This window comes from Bombus pyrosoma, linkage group LG9 (assembly GCF_014825855.1).
Source record: "Bombus pyrosoma isolate SC7728 linkage group LG9, ASM1482585v1, whole genome shotgun sequence".
Classification (NCBI taxonomy): domain Eukaryota; kingdom Metazoa; phylum Arthropoda; class Insecta; order Hymenoptera; family Apidae; genus Bombus; species Bombus pyrosoma.
This window is the reverse complement of record NC_057778.1, coordinates 6,775,519-6,795,569: the sequence shown is the minus strand read 5'-3', so window position 1 is coordinate 6,795,569 and position 20,051 is coordinate 6,775,519. Positions and strand designations below refer to the sequence as shown.

The following is a 20,051-nucleotide window of genomic DNA, read 5'->3' as shown; positions in this document are numbered from 1 at the left end:
GAATCCTTCGTCGTGACTCTCTATATCGACCTTGCCATCCCAGAAAGCCATTGTGTACCCGTGGTTTTGTCGTCCTTTCTTCTCCCGATTTAATGACTCCACCATTTTCACACAGTCTCTTCTGTTTGTCGTTTGCGAATTCACTTAATTTCACGACCGTTTAACGCAATTTTTCCAAATTTTTCTCACGAACACGTTTGTTCCGTTCCGTTTTACGCCATGTTTATTAATCGTCAAGTCCAAACTCTAGCTATTTATTGTTAACAAATTCTAGCTTACTTTGTTCGAGGTTGCGTTGTTTACACGGAGCCCGAGACGCAATGGGAACTGTTCCGGGTGTTATGTGTTTTATGTCCCATCACACACTGACTTGGACTACTCCCTGAGTCCTAAGGGAGAGAGGATATGTCGAGAACGAGAACAGACTACTTTGTGTTGCCAGTTTGCATGGTATCAACATTGTAGGACGTAACACGCGCGCTTTGACTATTTGCATTGAGAGAGAAGAGAGAGAGAGAGAGCAATTTACCAAAAGTTGTTCAACGTAATGACGTGTTGTGTATCGAACTACTGACGCTTAGACACGTACATTATAATGCAGGCAATTAATATTAGCAGCAACTTGCTGTAATTTCGTATTTTATTTGGAAAGGGAAAAACTTATAATTCCCGATGAAGTTTGATTAATATTGTGTACACTTGGTGAATTGTAAAGCGGTTGCCATTCCCTCTATTACACGTTGGTCATTCTCGAAATGCTGCTCGATATTCTATTAATCAGTTGTCAGGTAATTTCCACTCATCAAACATCCTTAATCAGACGATTGGGAATGGTACACACCGGTAAATCTATTCACGATAATTTGCGTTTCATATCGTGTATATTCCTTCGCATGAGCACTACCGATCGTGCAGCGCGCGTCATTCTACCACAATTAAACAAAACGGAAATTGAGGTAACTAACTGTGAATTTCCACTCCTATCTTCTCCACGAGCCTTCCTGAATATGCGCCTGTGTGTACATTATGTGCTCTTTCCACATTTATCAGATTCGTAATCATCTCCTTTCCGTACCAACATTATTTTTTCACGGCGAACGTTTCTTTTCTCTCTGTTTCTTACTTTTTTTTTTTTTTTTTTTTTAATTATCAACACTTAAAGTTTCTAGCGTAAATTTCGCAAAATTAAACGCATGCAAATTCGTAGCTTTCAAAGTCTAACTCAAATTCGACGTTTTCGATAATCTAAACTTTCCCACGATATGCTTTACGCGATCAGACTGCGGCGAGTAATGAAGGTTGCATCTGAAATTGAACTACCGTGTTTTACGAGCCTGTTACACATCATCAAGGTACACGTTCGCCGAATCGCTAGACTTGCTTCATAATTTCAAAAGAACAAACAAAGACGCGTCTATGTAAGCTAGCGGAAAGAAGGCAAACTTGGCTTTTTCATTTGCCGTAAGATAAATATCAATCAAACGTGAAATTCACGGTGGCTTATCCAATAAAGTGTGACGTAATCGAATCGTCGGAGTAACACCGACACGCTCCCGATGGGTGAGCTACATTTGCGTAAATAATTCCGCAGCGATAGGATAATCAATGCAAGAGGATTACGATCTACATACATCGTTAGTTTGTTACCGGGGATATTAGTTTCCAGGTGTTGCCGCGCGTGCGAATGAGCACAAAGGCCATGAAACGATAGAAAGACAACGACTTGAGAGAATACGTGCCGCGCGATGCAACTGTCTCAATTTATCAACGAAACGAGACTCGTGTATTGGAACTTCACTTTGTTTCGGCCAGTACATGATTTTGATTTAGATACAAGTTCGATTCAGAATTACATCGTCCAATCTCTCTAATCGAATGGAAGTGAAATTTCAACCATTTTTAAACGTCTTCGTTACTCAATTAACAGCAAACTTATCGCGTATCGGATGAATTTCACGAATGTAGCTTCGATCCAGCGCTCGTTTACCTCACCGCAAATCGTATTGTCATTCCCATTAGTTGAACAAGTAATTTATCTCTATTAGCGGCGTGTCAGCCTGTGTTTAAGATATCGAAGATCTTACACACCGTATTAAACCGATTCGTAGGCTTTTGCCCTAAATATCATCGTTAATATGCGTAACATAAATAAAAATAAAAGCCGATACAAAGGACTTTCTTACATTTATTATTTGGAAATGTGAGAACATTTTTGTCACGTTCTCGTCTATGCGAACAATTTTGTGACTTATTCCACGTAAACTTCATTGTTCCTGTTAGATAGTAATTTATACAATCCAACTATCGATTCATTCTTCCATCAGTGAATTCGAACTTAATATTGGGCAACGATTCCCGTTCTCTATTCCTGATTGCACACTGTTTCTATCTTCCTCGCATTTCCCATAGTTTTCTCGATGTATTTCGATCCCTTTTTCCGCTCGAAGGCATTCATTATGTCTGGCTCTGCTGGTGACTCCGAATTAATGGACCGACGCTACGTGTTTCAAACGATGACGTCGGACGCTGTTTTAGATCCTGGACAAATTGCCTTTTAGCGAAACTTTTTGATGCTTTCACAGATTCGTGAATACGCGAAGAACAGGTGAACAGATCTTCTTTTTATAAATATTATCGGGTGTACTGCTATTCGCTCATTAATAAATTACTCATATGTCGTCAGATAATTCCTAATCGCGATACCGCTAATGCACGTGCTTCACCTTCCTGTTACACACCGCCAACTACACGACACGATGTGCAAACACCATCTTAGAGCCCTTAAACCGGCTTAATCCACTGCATGCCTTTCACGCCTCCTTAATGTCGCTTCAGTTCGCACGCTACGGTTGTTGGCCTATATGCGGACCTCTCCACGCTTTCGATGCTCAATTATGCCACGTTACTGGTAATCACTGCGGTATTTGACGAGCAAACATCGTTTTAGGAATATTTTTGACAAGATCTTCGGTGGCCGGAACTTCGACGAAGGTAAACGATGAATAAGTAGGGCAGCCAAGCGGAAGTAAAGTCATTGCTAAGTTCCTAAGTTCTTCCTCCTGGTTAATATAACCAAAACTGATATTATGCTTGTGCAACGTGGAAGCTCTTAAAGCGATCGTTCCATAAAAGAGAGTACAACCGCGTGCTGAATATTACGCGTTCATCTCGACAAAATTTCCTATGTAATGCAAGTAGCGGAAAAGAAAAATATTTCTATGTTGGAACACGATAACGGACGGTTGTCGTTTAAAGTAGACACGAACGTTGCAGTAAATGTGTGATTGCGTTAATAGCGCAGGAATAATTTACGTAAGCACGACGAACCTTTGTTCGCGAGACTTCTAACACGATGGTAACGTCGATGCTGTGAAAACTTTTTAAACAAGTAGACTAGTATCGCGTCAACGGCTTCCAAGTTGCACCCTAATGATCCTTAGGAATCGTTAAAACGATCGCGTTATTAGTTGAATCGCGTGAAAATTGTCACGATACTTTTCTCGTCGGTCGTTGTGAGACTGCGAGAAGATGTCGCGTCAGGTGTATTCGGTCGTAATTATCCTTGCTTAAACCAGCCCTCGATCGTTAAGCCACACGCTCGCTGTCGCGTCACGATACGTAACATTCGTGTAACGTGACGTGCAAACACTAGGTTAGCCGCCTTAAGCTTGCACCAGACTGTACAAGCTTTCCGTGTCTCCTCGATGCCACTACAGATCATACGTTACATGTTACTTGGGGCGAAAACCAGCGATGCAACTATATCTACGACCTCTGGAGCCCTCTCGTATCTGACAATCACGAGCAAAGGTGTATTTATGCACGTATGTTTACCTATTAGCGACGTGTCGGCGTAACCGCTTTGCCAGTCGAGATTACGATTATTAGCTGCTCTCGGTGATTACTCGTTGCCGCGTCGTTTGACTTATCGATGTGAAATCCCACGTCGAATGCCGACGTACACTTTGTTTCGCGATGGCAAAAGTTGGTGGAAGGAAAAGCGAAAGAGAGGAAACGAGAAATGGGAAAGGCTAGAGAATGGAAAGTAAGGGAAGAAAGAGAAATTATCGCGATTTGCAGTTACAGGAATGCTTGATAATATTTCACGACGTAACGATCGTTTGATGAAACGAGCGAATAATTTCCTAGAAACGAAGAGGAACGTTGCTCGGTGAATCGTGTATCGCGATAATAATTGGTTAAAGAGGTCGGTGGATCGGGCCGCAGGAACCGGAAGACCGTGGTTTAGCACGCGAAACTTGGTGGCTCTGCTTATTAACTTATTGCGTCTTCTAAGTTCTCGCTAAACTGATATTAATTACTGTACTCTCCGGAGCTCTAACTTCGCCTGGCTTGTTGTCCCGTTAGTCCCCTTTTCCTCGACCTACTTTCAAATTTCTCTCCCTTTTATCCCTCGCTTTCAACTTCTTGCACCCTTCTTAAACGACCCTTTCACGCTTTCGAGGGTCATTCCAGATACTCTGCAACAATCGGAGCAACGTTGCAGAAGAAATTTGCAACGGAACGACGGTGAATGCATCGTCGATCGAAGACACGGAAAATAAGGATGAAAACAGGAAACAACATGGATATTAATTCCAGCTTTTCTCGATAATTTGCATCGTAGTAAAGTGGAAGCGTCGACTTTGCTTTTCGAAATAGCAGGTATCTGGGTCGAATTACACGTATAAACGAGTCGTGTGGAGGGATAAAGAAAGCCAGGAGGGCGCTACGAAACCGCAAAACCAATAGTGGCGTGCGAGCATCTTTCACCGAGAAAATATTTCCCACTAGACGCTTCTCCGAGAGTCTTATATACGATCGGAGACCCAACACGAGTAAACGCGATTCTTGTTCTCCGGCCAACACGTCCCTCGAGATGAACGAAAATACGCTGGATATTTAATACGACAGACAAGCTGTAGACGACTGATTTCTGCCACGGACACCATCGTCAATTCGGGAATTATAGATGTGCACCGAGTATTTGATCGCTTTCAAGTAAAACGTAGAGTAGAGAGTTAACAGATTGTATCAATCTCTGTGAATTAGGTCAACTAACAGAGACTGGAAGCTTTTTAGCCAACTGTATCTTGTTAATCTATTTGAGAAGATCTCAGTTGGGAAAGCAACAACGTTACGTAAAAAAAGCGAGACAGGAGTTTGAAAAAAGTTACTGAACTCGTACGCTTTGATACCGTTTCTATCTCGGAGATTCCGTTCGTTCCGTTGTATACGAACATACGAATCAGTTGACGCGCACAGTGACAAATGTTCCGGCGAATTTCAATCAGGAAGAAGATTTCGACATTAATTCCAGTGCGTCGGTCATGTCGAGGTGTGTAATAAATTCGTTTTCCGGGTCCGGTATCGATGCAATTTTCATCCTTCGTCTGAAATGCACAGCTCGTGTCGGTGAACGCATGGTAAAATAAACGTTCCGTGCGATTTTCACTGCACGATTGATCCGTGATTCCATTGATTCGACTGAATGCGGCACATTGAAATAACATCCACTACCATCGTCGATTCAGCTGGATACAGGGAACGGTATTATAAACCTTCCGTCTGACGATCGTTAACTATTTCTTGTTGGACAAAGGATTAAAAGGAAATAGCAGAAAAAGAAAAATTAGAAAAATCAGAGGGCAAACGGGGAATATTTGGAAATCTTTGCAGCGCGAGAGAGTGAAAAAGCGAAAAAACGGAAACGAATTTCAAAGGATTGACATTTCGAACAGTCGTCACGTTATAACTTATTAATAGAATTTCACGTTATCGGATTTATCTTTTGCAGGTGTGTTTAAAACGAGAGGAAAGACAAAAATAAATATCCTTTTATCATCGATTCGTAAAAGCGATCACGGTTAATTGTTAACCAACGTATAGATACTTTTATCAAGCGTTTTCACGGATTATTTCATGGCTATTCATTCAGAATAAGTAAACAGTTTAAATCATCGTCGAGCGTGAACCCGTTACCTCTGAATTTTACATCGCGTCGAGAGCGTTTTATTGCACGCCTGTGTAAATTCGTCGTTTCGCTCGGTTTTAATGGTCCTTTAGAAAATATAAATTACGCCCCTCGGTCGTAGCATAAATTCCAGCCTCCCCCCCCTCTCTCACTCTCTCTCTCTCTCTCTCTCAACACGGATCATTTGTTACGCTTTACCATGATAATACGTCGATATTATTAAATTCTATTAATTGAATAATTAATTTGCTAATTACTTGATGTTAGACATTAACACACAGTAATTTAGAACGCGCAATTCGGTTTCTGTTAATGACGTACAACGAAACCTATTGCTCCAGGGCAATATCGTGTATAAATTCGTCGATATGCTTGCTGGGGAATAAATCTGGTTAAATTACGGATTCGCGTTCTAGGATACTTTAGAGTAGGAAATTTAATAAAAGTTGGGCACAAAATGCGGAGGATGTTTAGGAAGATTGATACGTGGCGTGATATTTTGCTGCTTGAATTTAATTTAAACGGACGGACTGTCCGATTCTTGGTCTTTTTCCGAATTCTGCAGAGACGGTTGACTAGTTACTGACTTGTACCACTTGCGATTGTAGAGACGCGCCGCGTCTCTGCAACTACCTACTGATGTTCTCTTGCTCTGTATTTCCAAGGAGAATAATTGTTATTCCGCCGTATGTACTACTCCCTCCATCGAATATTCTCTAACGAAATTCATGCCAAAACGTCCAGAAAGTCGGTCTAATAACGACCTTTTTTCCCCGCCAGCTGCATTTCTATTTCGCTAATTACGAGAAAATCGTATTCCTCTTTTGAATTTGCAATTTCAGGTCCGCGAGCACCAACCTGTGAAACCTGTAGTTTTCTATACAAAGAACGAACTATGTCGATGTGCGTCGTGTTCACAGGCAGAAAATGTAAATATGCAAGTTGTGTAAACGCGATCGAAACAGAGTTCAACGTGAAAGGAACACTTTATCACAAAGCGAGGTTAACGAAAGTAGGATTAAATAATTGCTGGGAAAATGTTATGCTTACAAAGCAAAATTATACATTGGTTTCTTTGTAAGGGAACTCACCTTATACCGTTTTCGGTAATACATTTTAATTGAAGCGCAGATTATACATTTTAATTTTCACAATACAGAAACTTTCCGAAGTTTCGTCTTGACAGAGGGGCAACGCAATTATTAAATTGTTAAATTCGTAGGGTAGGTGCCCGAAGCAAACGAAATATCGTTTACCCAAATCTAACCCCGTTAAAACGTTTCAATCTCGTTTTCCTTTTTGTTTTCTTGCATAGTGAATATTCATTGCACGCTGTTTCCTCAAGATCTCGCCTCTCTACCGCCCTTCCTTTTTATTTCTATTATTTAGATTAGGCTCCGTACCTTAGATACTCTGTACTTAAACGTTGCTGTGTCGCGCTAGTTGCACTCTGTGCACAATGTGTACTCAGCATCGAATAAAGATATCCACAAAATGGTGGTTATAAGATTTTGTTAGACAAAGGCGAAGGTGTGCAGAGGTGAAACAAAAAAGAAAAAAAAAGAAAAAAGAAAAAAGAAGGAAAAAAAGAAGAAGAAGATAAAGTGGAAGAAGTTGAAGTTGGCAAGGAAAAAGACGGTGGTCTCGCGGTGTAACAGCTATCGTTATGCAAATTCATGTTATCGTTCCAAATAGGCAAGATTAAGATGGCCATTCGTTATGAGAATCGCAGGAGCGGGTCGCAGCTTTGCTTATCGAATAATTTTTTACGTTCCGAGGCTTGATAAACGGGATGTAGAGTATTCGAAGCATGTACACGGCAACGAATACAGGGAGAAGTAAGAAGATAGAGTCTGGATGTTACGAGTGGTGCATCAAGTGGAAATGAAACAAGATAAAATCGCGCGGAGAGCAAAGGAGAATATTAGAAATATCGCGAGCGATGTTGGGGTACAGCGGTAGCAACCAAATGGCGGTGAATTTTGATAAGAATCAACAGTTTTTTAACGTCGCAGCGAGCAGTGCCTCTTTTTCGCTGTATCCGACGTATAGTAACGATTGACGTGTCGAAACGTCACGGAAACGCGTCGTCTGTTAGAGGAAAAGGCATATTTCCGGCGCGTTGTAACGATTCGTCCAGCAGCCAGACAGAATTAATCAGTTTTCCCTAGCACGATTGCTAGTCACGTTTTATGAAATTCCAGTGAATCGAGTGTAACGGGCCTCGCTAATAAATAACCATCAAACTGTTCGTAATAAATTAAGGGAAATAAATTCATAGGAGGGAAGCAACGTTTTCGTCGCTAAATAATCCAGATCGTAATCGGTTGAGTCGCGGCCATGCATTTAAATTCCCAATTAGGATGTGGCGATCGATCCACTTTTGAGATACGTTCAGATATTTTTCAACATGGATCGGCTTTGAGAGCGGAATCGTAGCGGTCTTACCGTCATGTAAATCTTTTAAAAACGCTCTTCACGTTGCCTGTGCTTTTTCCTCTCTAGTTTCGCCGCACTTTTTTTCTCGTTCTCTGTCTCTCCTGCTCTCTTTTCTTCCTTTTTGCATTTTTTTCTTTTTTTTTTTTTCGCTTTAAACTGCCACGTAATGGCGCTCAGTACAGTTGGTTATATCGTCGTCGCGTCGTAATTAATCCCCTCGCTAGAAGCGTGCGGAAGCGGAAATCTCGAACGGCTAAAATGTTGCGAATCGTCCCCGATCCTTTTCCTGCCTCGTATGGTTGATTATTTATATTTTTTCGTCGTTTGCTGCGATCGCTGCTGATTTTTACGGAGTACATTGGTACTCACTTTGAACTATATCCACGCCATATACTAATTTCTTTAGAGTTCATTTTCGAGAAGCTTGAAATCGTGTTTTAGAGGAGATTCTATAACGACCAGATGACAATTAACTATAAGTTAATCCTCGGATTTAAACGTTGTAATTTTAGTAGCATTGTTTTTCCGCGATGTTGTTCTCGGATTCTAATAATTTCTCGGAATCGAGTCGATAGAGAAAGTTCACCGTTATTGCGATACACTCGGACAGCCGTGTCGCTTCTTTGGCTCGGTTCGATAACGCGCAAGAAACTTGGAAACACCGGCTGTGTACACTCTACAATTTGTGGCTGCACAAATTCCACCAAATTTATCGAATTTCGTTCCACCACGATAATCATGCGGCTTTGTTCGTTTAAGGGGAAAAAGTGCGCCCGCTGGAGAAATTAAATTTCAGCCTATCCATCGATTTCAAACCCGCCGCAAACAAACTATTCGTAAGTTTTCGCTGATTCCCTCTTAATCGTTTTAGAAGAGTTGTCTCTCTGCTCACCGTTATCCCGCTGTAATTTGATTTGCATCTAAGACTTATTTAGTTTCCAACGGTAAATTAATTAGAGCGGACGCGAGAATTGCGCGCATAAAGCGATAATCCAGGCACAGAGCGTTTTTCTTATTAGAGTACTGCTCTTGTGATGCAGATTTCACAGAAAGAGATATTATATTCGCGACAGTCCTGTGACTACAACGTGACACAACTAAATACACATTTACTTTATCCTTTAAACATTAGTACAATTACTTTGTATCGTCGTTGCACGTTTAAGCTTCCATAGATAAATGCACGAACGTTCGCAGTCTATCTACAACTGTTAAGTCACGTGGTATAAGTTAGGAATCGATTGGACGCGATTGTCAAGAGGGAAAAGGCGCAAGCAATTTTCCAAAGTTCGGTAGAAGAATTTGCTCCGAATTCTATCCAAAGTCGATTAATCATCTTGTCAACGCCTTTATCCCATCTGGATGTATCTGGCCGCGTGATTCGTTCCACCGATAAAATGTCCGTGAAGTGCGTCAGCCGAGGTTTATCAGCCCGCAGGCCGAATCATCAGGCAGATTGAACGAACGAATTAACTTTTCATTGAGCGATGCGTTGCACGAGTTACGTTTTCTTTGTCTCCCTCTTTGTTCAACTTGCCGAGTTTCTGTCTCTCGTTCTTCATCGTCTCCTTCGCTTCTGCATTCTTCCGAGTCTCAATTATCTTCCACCCACGATTCAACGATGACACGAAGCTTTCACGCGGATGACTCATAAAAACGTTGACGACCAATTTTAAGCCACCGTTAGAACCAAAAGGTTTCGGAATAGTTTAATCGGCGTTGTGAGATTACTTGGTTCTGAAAAGTTTCAAGTTATCTTAATCGCGATAGGACTCGGTCGATTAAGACCGATCGAAGAAGAATTAAAGGAAAATTGAAACACGAACGAGCCGAACGATTTTATGTAATTATATGTATATCGATCGAATTGGAAAAATTATACGAGCTGCGTTTATGAGTTTCTAATGGAACATTAATTTGCGGCTTCGATAGGGCGTTGAATCGATGGGGCAGTAAAATTAGCGTTCGTTTAACGATTATCGAGAACGTCGAGGTACTCGTCGACCACCACTATCATTTAGTTCTGCCAATTCGGTGTACGTTGCTGGACCTACGTATATCCAACGGAATTGAAAACCGATTCGACGCGACGATCATTCGCCCATATTCCTTTCGTCGATGTCTTTCTCGTAATCCTCGATTCCGTGGCGAAACCACCTCCGGTTTTGTTTCTTCCTCATCTTCTTCTTCCTTCGCGAAAACCTATGTTCCACGTCAGAGGAGACGATCCAACGAGGGCAATTTAAAACGTCTCTTGTCAAAAAATCGGACAGCAAGCGTTTGTCACGTTAAGGGACAACTGTAACTTTTATATTTTTCCGCATCGTGACTCGTGTCGTCTCATCTTGAAAAATACGCGATATACCAAGCCTGGCGAACCTTCTACTTGTCTACACGCAAAGTACATCGTTCCAAGCAACCTTGGAGAGAATCGGAAACTTGCGGATCGCGAAACTACCGCTTTTATCGTAGCCGTACCATGCTTCCCTTGACTCTTACATAAAACAGGCTTTAACGATCGATTCCATATTCTGGGATACGACGAGAACTGAAACGGATCGACGCTTCTCGCGCATCTTTCGCCGAAAATTGATTCGCAGCTGAAAAGAAGGCTGTCTTCTTCGTCCCCTCGATCCCGCCAATAATCCACGATTCCCATCGCGCGCGTACGGTCCATTCTTATTTCCCCGCTCCCCTCCCAGCTCTAGTGGAGGCGTCGCGACGATCGGACGGACGGACGTAGCGAGGACCAGCAAGCAGACTGGGAACGTCAGAGTGCCCTACGACTGCGCCGCGTGCACATCCCTGCCTGCTCGATCGTCATTCACGCGACCGTAGATCATCGTTCACGCTCTGCGAGTGCATCGATCGGGTGATCCATCACGATTCTTATTAATTCGTGAAGAGGACAGTTTGCCAGTGATTCAAGTGTTCTCGTGCGTCACCGTTGCTGTCCGTCTTCGTGGATCTCCGCATTTTTCGATCCGCACTTGTTCGGGTCTAAAAGCAGAGGTTCAATTCAAGGTTACAATTTCTCGAGTTTCGTCGTCTGTGTGTCGTCGTTTCGTCCGACAGTTACCTACTTCGTCTATCGTACGAAAAATTCGCAAGTAACCGCGTAAAATGCGCGCGCCCTGACGAGCCACGATAAGCGACGTCGTTCATCGAGACACCGTATCGATTGTTCTCCTTCATCGAGCACCGTTTACGATGCTCCCGCGGCGAAAGGCTTGAAAGAGCCTGGCGAAAAAAGCGGATCGCCCAAGTACACGTAGCCTTTCGCAAACGCGATCCAGCGAGAGCTAGAAAACACCGGACGATCGAGAGCGATGCGTTGAACCATCGATCACGACGAGCGGCGCGGGGATGAGCGAGGCGTTCAATTAAAGCGTTCCAGAAGTGAGCGACAGAGAGCGAAGGAACAGGGGGAGTCGCGTGACTCGCTTGGAAAATATTAGTCGCAGAGACGGGGTTTATGATGTCGTCTCTCGTTCTCGTCGTTATACCGACCGAATATCGGTCGCGTTGAAGTTTGGAAAAAAATATTCCTCCTACCAACCGCACCAGTGATTACGTGCACAGCGTTCGATCGGCCGAGCGTTTTTTGTCTCGAAAGATCACATCTCATAGCGTGAGCGAGCAACGTGAAATATATTCTCGTCGAACGGCTGACGATCGCGATCGACAACGTCCATGCTAGCGAGCATTTCGACCGGTTGATTTGGCGCGCGCGTGACACGAAAGAGGAACATCGGACTTTGGAAGTATTCCAGCTGCAGATCCAGCGTGGACAATGAAGTGGTGCTTAGTGGTGCTGATTCTGGTCGGTGTCACACGGGCCGACAATTCCATCGAGACGGGCTATTCGATCTTCACGTGTCCGGACCTGAATTCTCAAGAGGAGATCGATTTGAACGCGGTAAGTCTTCTCTATTGTCCTTCCCTCCCCCCCTTTTTCTTTCTTTTTTTCGTCCATTCTCTGCGATCAACCGCCGATTACGTAACCGTGGATTTCTGCGGTTTGCCCGTTGGATTGACGCGTCCAATCGTGAAAATAATTGGGTACCATCCTCAGCCTTGACATCAGATTTTCGCTGTAGACTAAAGCCAAGGATTTCCGCGTTCCAACGTGGCGGATTTTTCTTCCTTTTACTTCCTTCGCTGGGATGTTAGAGTGTTACCGAATGACGTTCTGTTATTGAAAAGGCGATGAAAAATTTACCAGTCGGACGATCTCGCCTTTCTTTTATTTCCTTCCGGCGAGCAAGAACCGTTCTTCCGAGGATGTTTTAATCGCGTCATTAAATTCGTGCCACGTAAACTGGAACGAGCAGGATTTTTCTCTGATTGCTTTAAAACAATTACCCATGCGATGATTCTACGTAACGGCCGTTTGTTTTACGAAGAGGCGAAAAAACCGTGTTTGCCGCATCGTCTTGAGCATTCCAGGGCACACTCGACCGACGCGACACGATGGTGCGAATCGCACGTAGAAATTCTATACAGGCAAGAATTCACATACTCGTAAAATAATGCGCGAGCTGCTCGTACCGGAGATTCTCGGGAACGTTTAATCGAAGCGCCATTAAAAGCTCGGAATGAAATATCGACGCACGATGGTGCCTTTCATTCGTCTTTTCCTGGCAAACCTCAACGCGTATCGAATGATTTTTATCGTTACGAACGTGGAAAGGAAAAAGGAAAGAGACACGGACATCGATCTGTCCCAATGAAAATTCAGAGATCCACGGATGATTTGTACCGCTCTCTTTTTTTTCTGCCAACGGTAGAATGTATCGCGGAAAGATACGGATCTCGGTCGGACCTCGCCTCTTTCAGATTAATGCGATTCCAATAACTGCGCTGGTTTGTTGCCGAGTTTGAGAGCCGTGACAACCTACCGTTACATCGCGTGTCTCCCCCGCCGCTTTTATTTTCCATTAAAAAAAAGAAAAATATCGTAGCAGGGAAAATGCGAGTCCAGCGGACGCGCATTAAAAAAAAATACGAGGAAGAAGAGGAAAAAGGTAGAAAGGCAGGCAGCATTCGATGCGACCTCGCTGATAAATGTAATATCGATAACACCGTGGACGTGTCGCGGCGTTTTCGAAAGCGCGTCGGTTGTTTTCTCCCGGTTGCCGCCATCCTCCATTTACCTTTTCATTTTATTCTCCGTTCCGTTCGTCGGAATTAATAAAAAAATCATTTCACGCCAGACGAGATATAGTTTTTTTTTTCCTCCTGCCCGCCAACACTATAGATATTTTTTCCTTCCTCTTTTTCTGCCTTTTGGCCAATCGCACCAGCCATCCTGTTTAACTTTGATAGATAAAAATCCGTTACGTTGTATCGCGAGTTCATCGGAGGGTAAACTGTTTTCAATAGGGATGCACGGGGGCGGCGCTTTAGAGAATCGGGTCAGATTTGAGCTTTTTTAATGGACGTCCGGCATTGGTCCGCGCGCATACGCTCGCCTGCCAGAATTCTAGCATCTTGCGTGGGATAATCGATACTCTAGTTTGATGTTTGTGCTCGGTTTTCTCTTCCTTTTTTTTATAACATGCTTACTCGTCGTAGCCTGCCTGTATTTTCGTTTCATTCGCGCGTATTTTTTCTGCCGATGCCGCGGGAAATGGCACGGTGTGTACCTGAATTAAGAAACGTTAAAATCGAATGTTTGTAAATCGGTATGGAGGAGAGCGTACGGAGAGCGAGTAAACGCGCAGAGACGAGTCGCGTCCGTAGTGGCACGGAGTTGAGCCGTAGCTTAAAGTATCGTTAATTCAAAACAATTACGAGTTCCTGGCACGCGGCCTCTACGAAGTTGTCGAGTCGTTCGGGGCTTCTGGTTATGTAGCGAGCGCATTAAGTGGCGGCTATAATTTAAATGGCCGCGTCCAAGAGCTCGTAATTCGTATCTGGCTGCGTTATCGACGCGATTTGCGCTCTCTCTCTTTTTGCCTCGTCAAGCTTCCTCCTTTTTCCGCCAAGTCGATGAATAAGCGGCGAGGATAGAAGACGACGGAAACGCGGCAGATTGCGCGGAAAAATATTTATCGAAAACCTTCCCCTTTTCTCCTGTTCGTATATATTGGAATATCTCGGATTCGCAGACGATCGAAGACACCGCACGAGATTATTGGGTTCGAAGATTCGTATGGAATTCTTGGAAAATGCAAATTGATAGCTTGAAAATGTAGCTGACTCGATAGTCGTGGTATTAGACGGGGCGCGAACGGTTCACGAGGTTAGAATTTTTTCCTCGGCTCACCGATTGTTCGCGTTTTTTGCATCGGCGTTGTATCGATCCCTTGAAAAATTTATGCATTGAATATAAAATGACGAATTACGAGCGATCGGACGTCCCGAAATATAGAACGCGACAACGCCACAGCGATATATCGCGACAATACCGCGTTTGCGTCACGACATCACCGCGACGCGACGTTTCCGCACGATTCATCTTCCTGAACGATTTTGAACCACGCGTTGTCTAACCTCGTCGAGAAATTGAAAGAAGAATTTGAGAAAAAAAATCTCCCGTCTAAAGCGGATAATCTGACACCCTAAGGAAAGAGCAGAGATCGTCTTTGAAACAGTCGTCGTGAAACACGAGGTAACGAACCATTCGACTTAGCAAGAGTAGCAGCGAGATACATCAACGATTAGCAAAGTCTCGCCCAAAGAGCTTGTCTTTTTCTCAGAGAAATCCACGTAGCCGGGCATAAAGAAACGAAATAGGACAGTTACTTAAATCGTAGACGAGCCATCGTGATGCGAGATTGGCTGGGACCCTCCGGTGATACAGCGACGCGCTTGCGAATGCAGTGGATTCAGCGCATTTACAGTTCCAAGTAGGTTAGCGCTCGAGCGTGTACTTCTTTCCTTTTTTCCACTCTTCCCTCGTCGTTTCTCTTCTCTTCTGGACAGGATAAGCTAACGATAGTCCCTCGAAAGAAGCGTAGACGCTGTGATTTTTGAGGGAACGCTCGGTCGTCTCTGGCCATGAATTTGTTTTTAAAACTGGCGAGAACGTGCGAACCTACGAACCGACTATAGCGTTGCATCAGGACGATTAACGATTTATCAGGCCAAGTCCAAATAAATTCCTGCCGTTGAATGGAAATGCATCGGCCCGATTCAAGTTGCGGTCGCAAAATTGCTTCGAAGTAAGTTCTCCTGAATCTTTGTTGCGCGAAACTTTATCGGAAGCGTACGCATATGGAAGATGGTTTGCATTTCTTATTGTTACCGCGAGAGAAAGCGAAGAAGAGGAAGTTTATCGCGAATTGACGCAGTTGCGCAATTTGGCACGCTGTCGTAAGACAATTTAAATTGTAAACAAAGTCAGCAGTTGAACAAACGTTGGGGATCTTCCCAAACATTTTCGAAAGAAAGACCCCGACGTTCTTTCATCTCCGACGGATATAAATGTAGCGACTCAGAGAAGTCAGCAAGAGAATATTTACCGTTCGTTAATCGAGTTAGAATACTTACCGTTCGTTTATCGAGTAAGAATAATAATTACCGTTCGTCAACCGAATAATTACCATTCGAAGAGTTAGTTATCATTTTGTCAACCGAAGGATCATCATCTCGTCAACCGAAGAATTTTATATCCGTCAGTTTGCCAGTCAATTGTCAATATCGAGATCGAGTAAGATTTGAATAAATCATTACACATTGTAAATTTACTTTCGAACAACTTTAATCCTCTGCCGTGCCAGTATTGCCGCACGTAGCAGGTTAGCCGAAAGTGGAGCTTATTGCCACTTGCATTAAACGTCAGTTAACGTTACCTTCTCTTCGGCAACTAAATAGAACGTAACAACAGAACCGTGGAAACTATTATTCGGACACGTGACATTAATCCGTATGGGATGCGTACGCTGCGATCCGATACTTTTTCCTCTATGCCGTTTGCTTGTTTTATCAATGCGCTTGGTGTCGGATCGATAAAGTTTACAAAAGGTTGGCAAACATATTTTTACGTTAGCATCGTAAATCTGGCAGCCGAATTGAGATTTGCGTCGGATGGAATTGTAAAACCGTAGCGATTGTTCATAGCCGCGAATACATATTACGCGTCACGAGTTCAATATAGAATTTACTAGTTTGGAACTTCCGTAAATGTTGGCAATTTCGCGTTGGCATTGTCAGACACGGTAAACTTTCCAATCCGCTGGTCTTATACCAACATCGATCACACAGCACCGCAATTGGGGTCCATATTGTGCATGTAAAGCGTCCAGCCGTCACTTAACCAATGTTATGTGTACGTTGCGTGTGTTACATTGGCTTCAATCATAACGATGAACTTGGGAGCGTAATAGAAGTATATCACTGAGAACCACCCGGCCCTCACGAAACAACGGTTTGGACAATCTCCTCTCAGGTTCGAGATTTCGCTCTGTCCCGTGATTGACGACTGTACGACCACGTTACGAATCGTTGCGTTTGCAATCCCTATAAAACATCTGTGTGTAAATGTTAATAACTGTAAGCGTATAGCAGAGAGAAATTTCAAACGGGTAATTCGCCAATGCGTTGATTAATTTTAACACGAGCGCGTCACGTTTCCGTAGAATTTCCGGGGTGAGAGCGAAACGTTTACCCTTCGAGGAAGACATTTGTAACTCATCGAGTTACATAATCAGGGGAAATAATATTTCGCCAAGAAGCCTGCTTCGTTATCAAATCGCTAATGAATTAAAGCCAGAGGTAGTAGGGTCATTAAATTACTCGCTGAACCTTTTACAGGCTGACATTGTTCTCCGACCGATAAACTTTCTTCTTTTGACCGGTGAAAATCGCGAACGGACCAGACTAAACGACGGACCGAATCGGTCGATTCGAGAGCTCGAATCACGCGGCCAATAATGCCTCGTTAAAGTACCACCGCACGCGTCAAAGCTTTTTCCTCGACGATTCGCCGGTTCGACGTTCTCTTTTGTTTAGAGTTTTGCGAGCTACAGCGCGTCGATTAGCATAAATTCCATTTAAGGCTCATGTACTGAATATATTGCGCGAGAAGCCACCGCGAACCGAGTTATGGGCAAGCTGTTGCGGAATTGGTTTCAAAGCTGGCAGCGTTCTGACGCGCACATCTAGAAAGCAATCAGCCTGTCGTAGCAGATTCTCCGACAGCTTTTCTTAATCGTCCTCTCTTTTCTTTTTCGCATTTTTATGTTTCGTTGCTAGAAAATTGTTAACACGCTGTTTCGTTACACCGTTAACGTTATTCGTTTAAAATAGCATTTAATTAACGAAACTTGACAGTTTTTAGCGTTGAATGAAACTTGTCCTATTTTTTGTCGAAAGAGTATGAACATTAGGTGGGTTTTCGTAGGAAAATGGGGCAAAGAGTGGCGTAAAAAGTTCCGTAGAAAATACATGTATAAAATATATGAAATGCAAATTACAACGTGCAAACTTACGATATTTAGCAATTTTAGTAAGCAAATTTTATTTTACCGTCGTATAGAACACGCGATTAAACAGGTTGTAGCAAAAAGCGTCAAGAAAAGTGTAGGAATATAATAGACGTTTGTAGATGTTATCGCACACAACGTTGTTAAAATATCACAAAAGTTTCTTCCGTTTTATTGCAAGAAAATGTATCATACGTAATTCAATAGAATGAAAAATTGTAAAACAAAAAGTATTGTGCGTCTATTATCTCGTTATAAAACGAAAGAAACTTTTGGTGCAACCTAATAGCTAACTTGCAAGTACATCATCGGTTCATGTCGAAGTAGTTAAGTTTTGGATCAGAAATATCTGGTACAAGGTGCTCTAAATATCGGACGTAGATATCGCGGTTAGCATGTTCGTTTTCATCCTGATGGATCGTGTTCGAAACTAGGGTATCAGGAGAATATTTTTTCATGGAGTTTTCCTCGATTATTCCCGAAATTCGTTCAAGATTTTCGAAATATCGTCGTCCGGATGTCCGAAGTAATTAATTATCGTATAATTAAATAATATTAATGCTACTCAATCTCATACAATACTTTAAACTTTGTATCAACCAAGACGATCTAATAACTTTAGAATTTTCTTTCGTCACTTGTATATAAATTAATCGAAGCTAATTCGTATCAGAGAGAGAGAGAGAGAAAGAGAGAGACGCAGAGAGGGGGAGAAAGAGCAGTCGTCCAGAAACAAAAAGTTGTAAAAGTCTTCTATAAAGCAGTAAGTCGATTTTGCAATAAAGTTCCATCAAAGGAACGTGGAATATCTGGCGAGAGAAAAAAAAAATAGGTTGGGTGTAAAAGAGAAAATAGTTTAAAAATAAGAAAAAAGTACATCCTTTTTTCTTTTTTTAAGTATGTGAACGCTACAACCGCGAACAAGGTCATCTAAGAGAATTAATTAAATGTGACTAAAAACCACGAAAATGATGTAAATCTTGCGTGAAAAAGCTATCTGGATAATGTAGATGTAACTGCATCGGGAAAGCTACCTAAAAGATGACTTTACGCGCGACTAAAAAATTGTACGCGACGGAGAATGAAAAAAGAAAAAGCGCGAGACCTATAGCGCACTTGGACAAAGATTACAGAGTGTACAAGCGCCTGGCGGAAGTGTGTGTAAAAGTTGCAAATTGACGCGCGTAGAATTGATTGCGAAAGTTCTTGCAAGAGCCCGCTGGTAAAAGCCCTTTGGCGGAACAGAAATTTCAGCGGGAAATTCTTCGGCCATGTAAAGCCTCGAGGAAAGTCCGCGTAGCCCCCGTATTATGGGCAAGCTGTTGCAGTCTGCCTGTAACGTCACGGTGTGCTTCCTCCCTTGCACATGCGAACGTGTCGTCGTCACTGTGGCCGCTTTTCACTGACGGGGAAAGGGTACAATGTTTCCGCGCCACTGCATGAAAACGCGAGCTTTCTTTGCGAGCACGATCGATCGGGATTACTGGGAGATTTATCGGAGTCTCTGGACGACATTGGTCGTCTTTCGATGTGTGTTCGAGGCAGTTGAATAAAAAGTCTTATCTCGATGAATTTTCCATTGTAAAAAGGAAAGAGAAGAGTAAGAGAAAAAAAGATGGTAAGGGCGGTATCACGCGCCAGAAGTATCTTTTTCAATCAAACGTTTTAAACCCGACAAGAAACTCCTTCGATCGATACCACCGACCCAAGAGGAAAGAACTTTGTCGCGTTTTTACTATCAGGTTTCTTACGCGGTTTATTCGAAGGAAGAACGTACAGAGGCTTTTTTCCTTGACAAACTTACACTCCACGGTTCAACGTAGTAAGTATATGGCCCCTTTTACGCGCTCAGATTCTACAGTTTTGACGCATCAAGGTTTTAAGAACGGTTGTATCCACCTCTCGTCAACTAACTTTTATTTCGGTAGGTTTTTTATCGCGACTAATGGACGCTATCAACGACAGGCAAGGCAAAATATCTGACAATTACTACGGATCTATTTTATATTCCACTTTGAAGCACGAGAAATCCAGGATGGCGCTTTTCCTCGAGGTATATGGTCGCTAGAGATTGTGCGAGATTTACGGTGTTAGAAGCAGCTTCATCGACGGGGAGGCTTTCGTTTTAAAGGGTTTCTATTATTCCGTACACGAACGGGTGGTCGAACTCGAACGACGCACACTTCGCTGCTTAGACAGCTATATAA

The 20,051-nt window shown here is 42.9% G+C and overlaps 1 protein-coding gene across 1 annotated transcript in view; it reads left to right on the top strand.

Moving 5' to 3' along the window:
* Window positions 1-11,172: 11,172 nt before the first annotated feature.
* LOC122570782 overlaps window positions 11,173-20,051 on the top strand; it is a 57,666-nt gene continuing 48,787 nt past the window's right edge. The window contains exon 1 of the mRNA XM_043733622.1: window positions 11,173-12,332. Within this exon, the coding sequence (XP_043589557.1) occupies window positions 12,207-12,332 (126 nt within the window). The 5' untranslated portion in view covers window positions 11,173-12,206. The remainder of the gene's footprint in view (window positions 12,333-20,051) is intronic.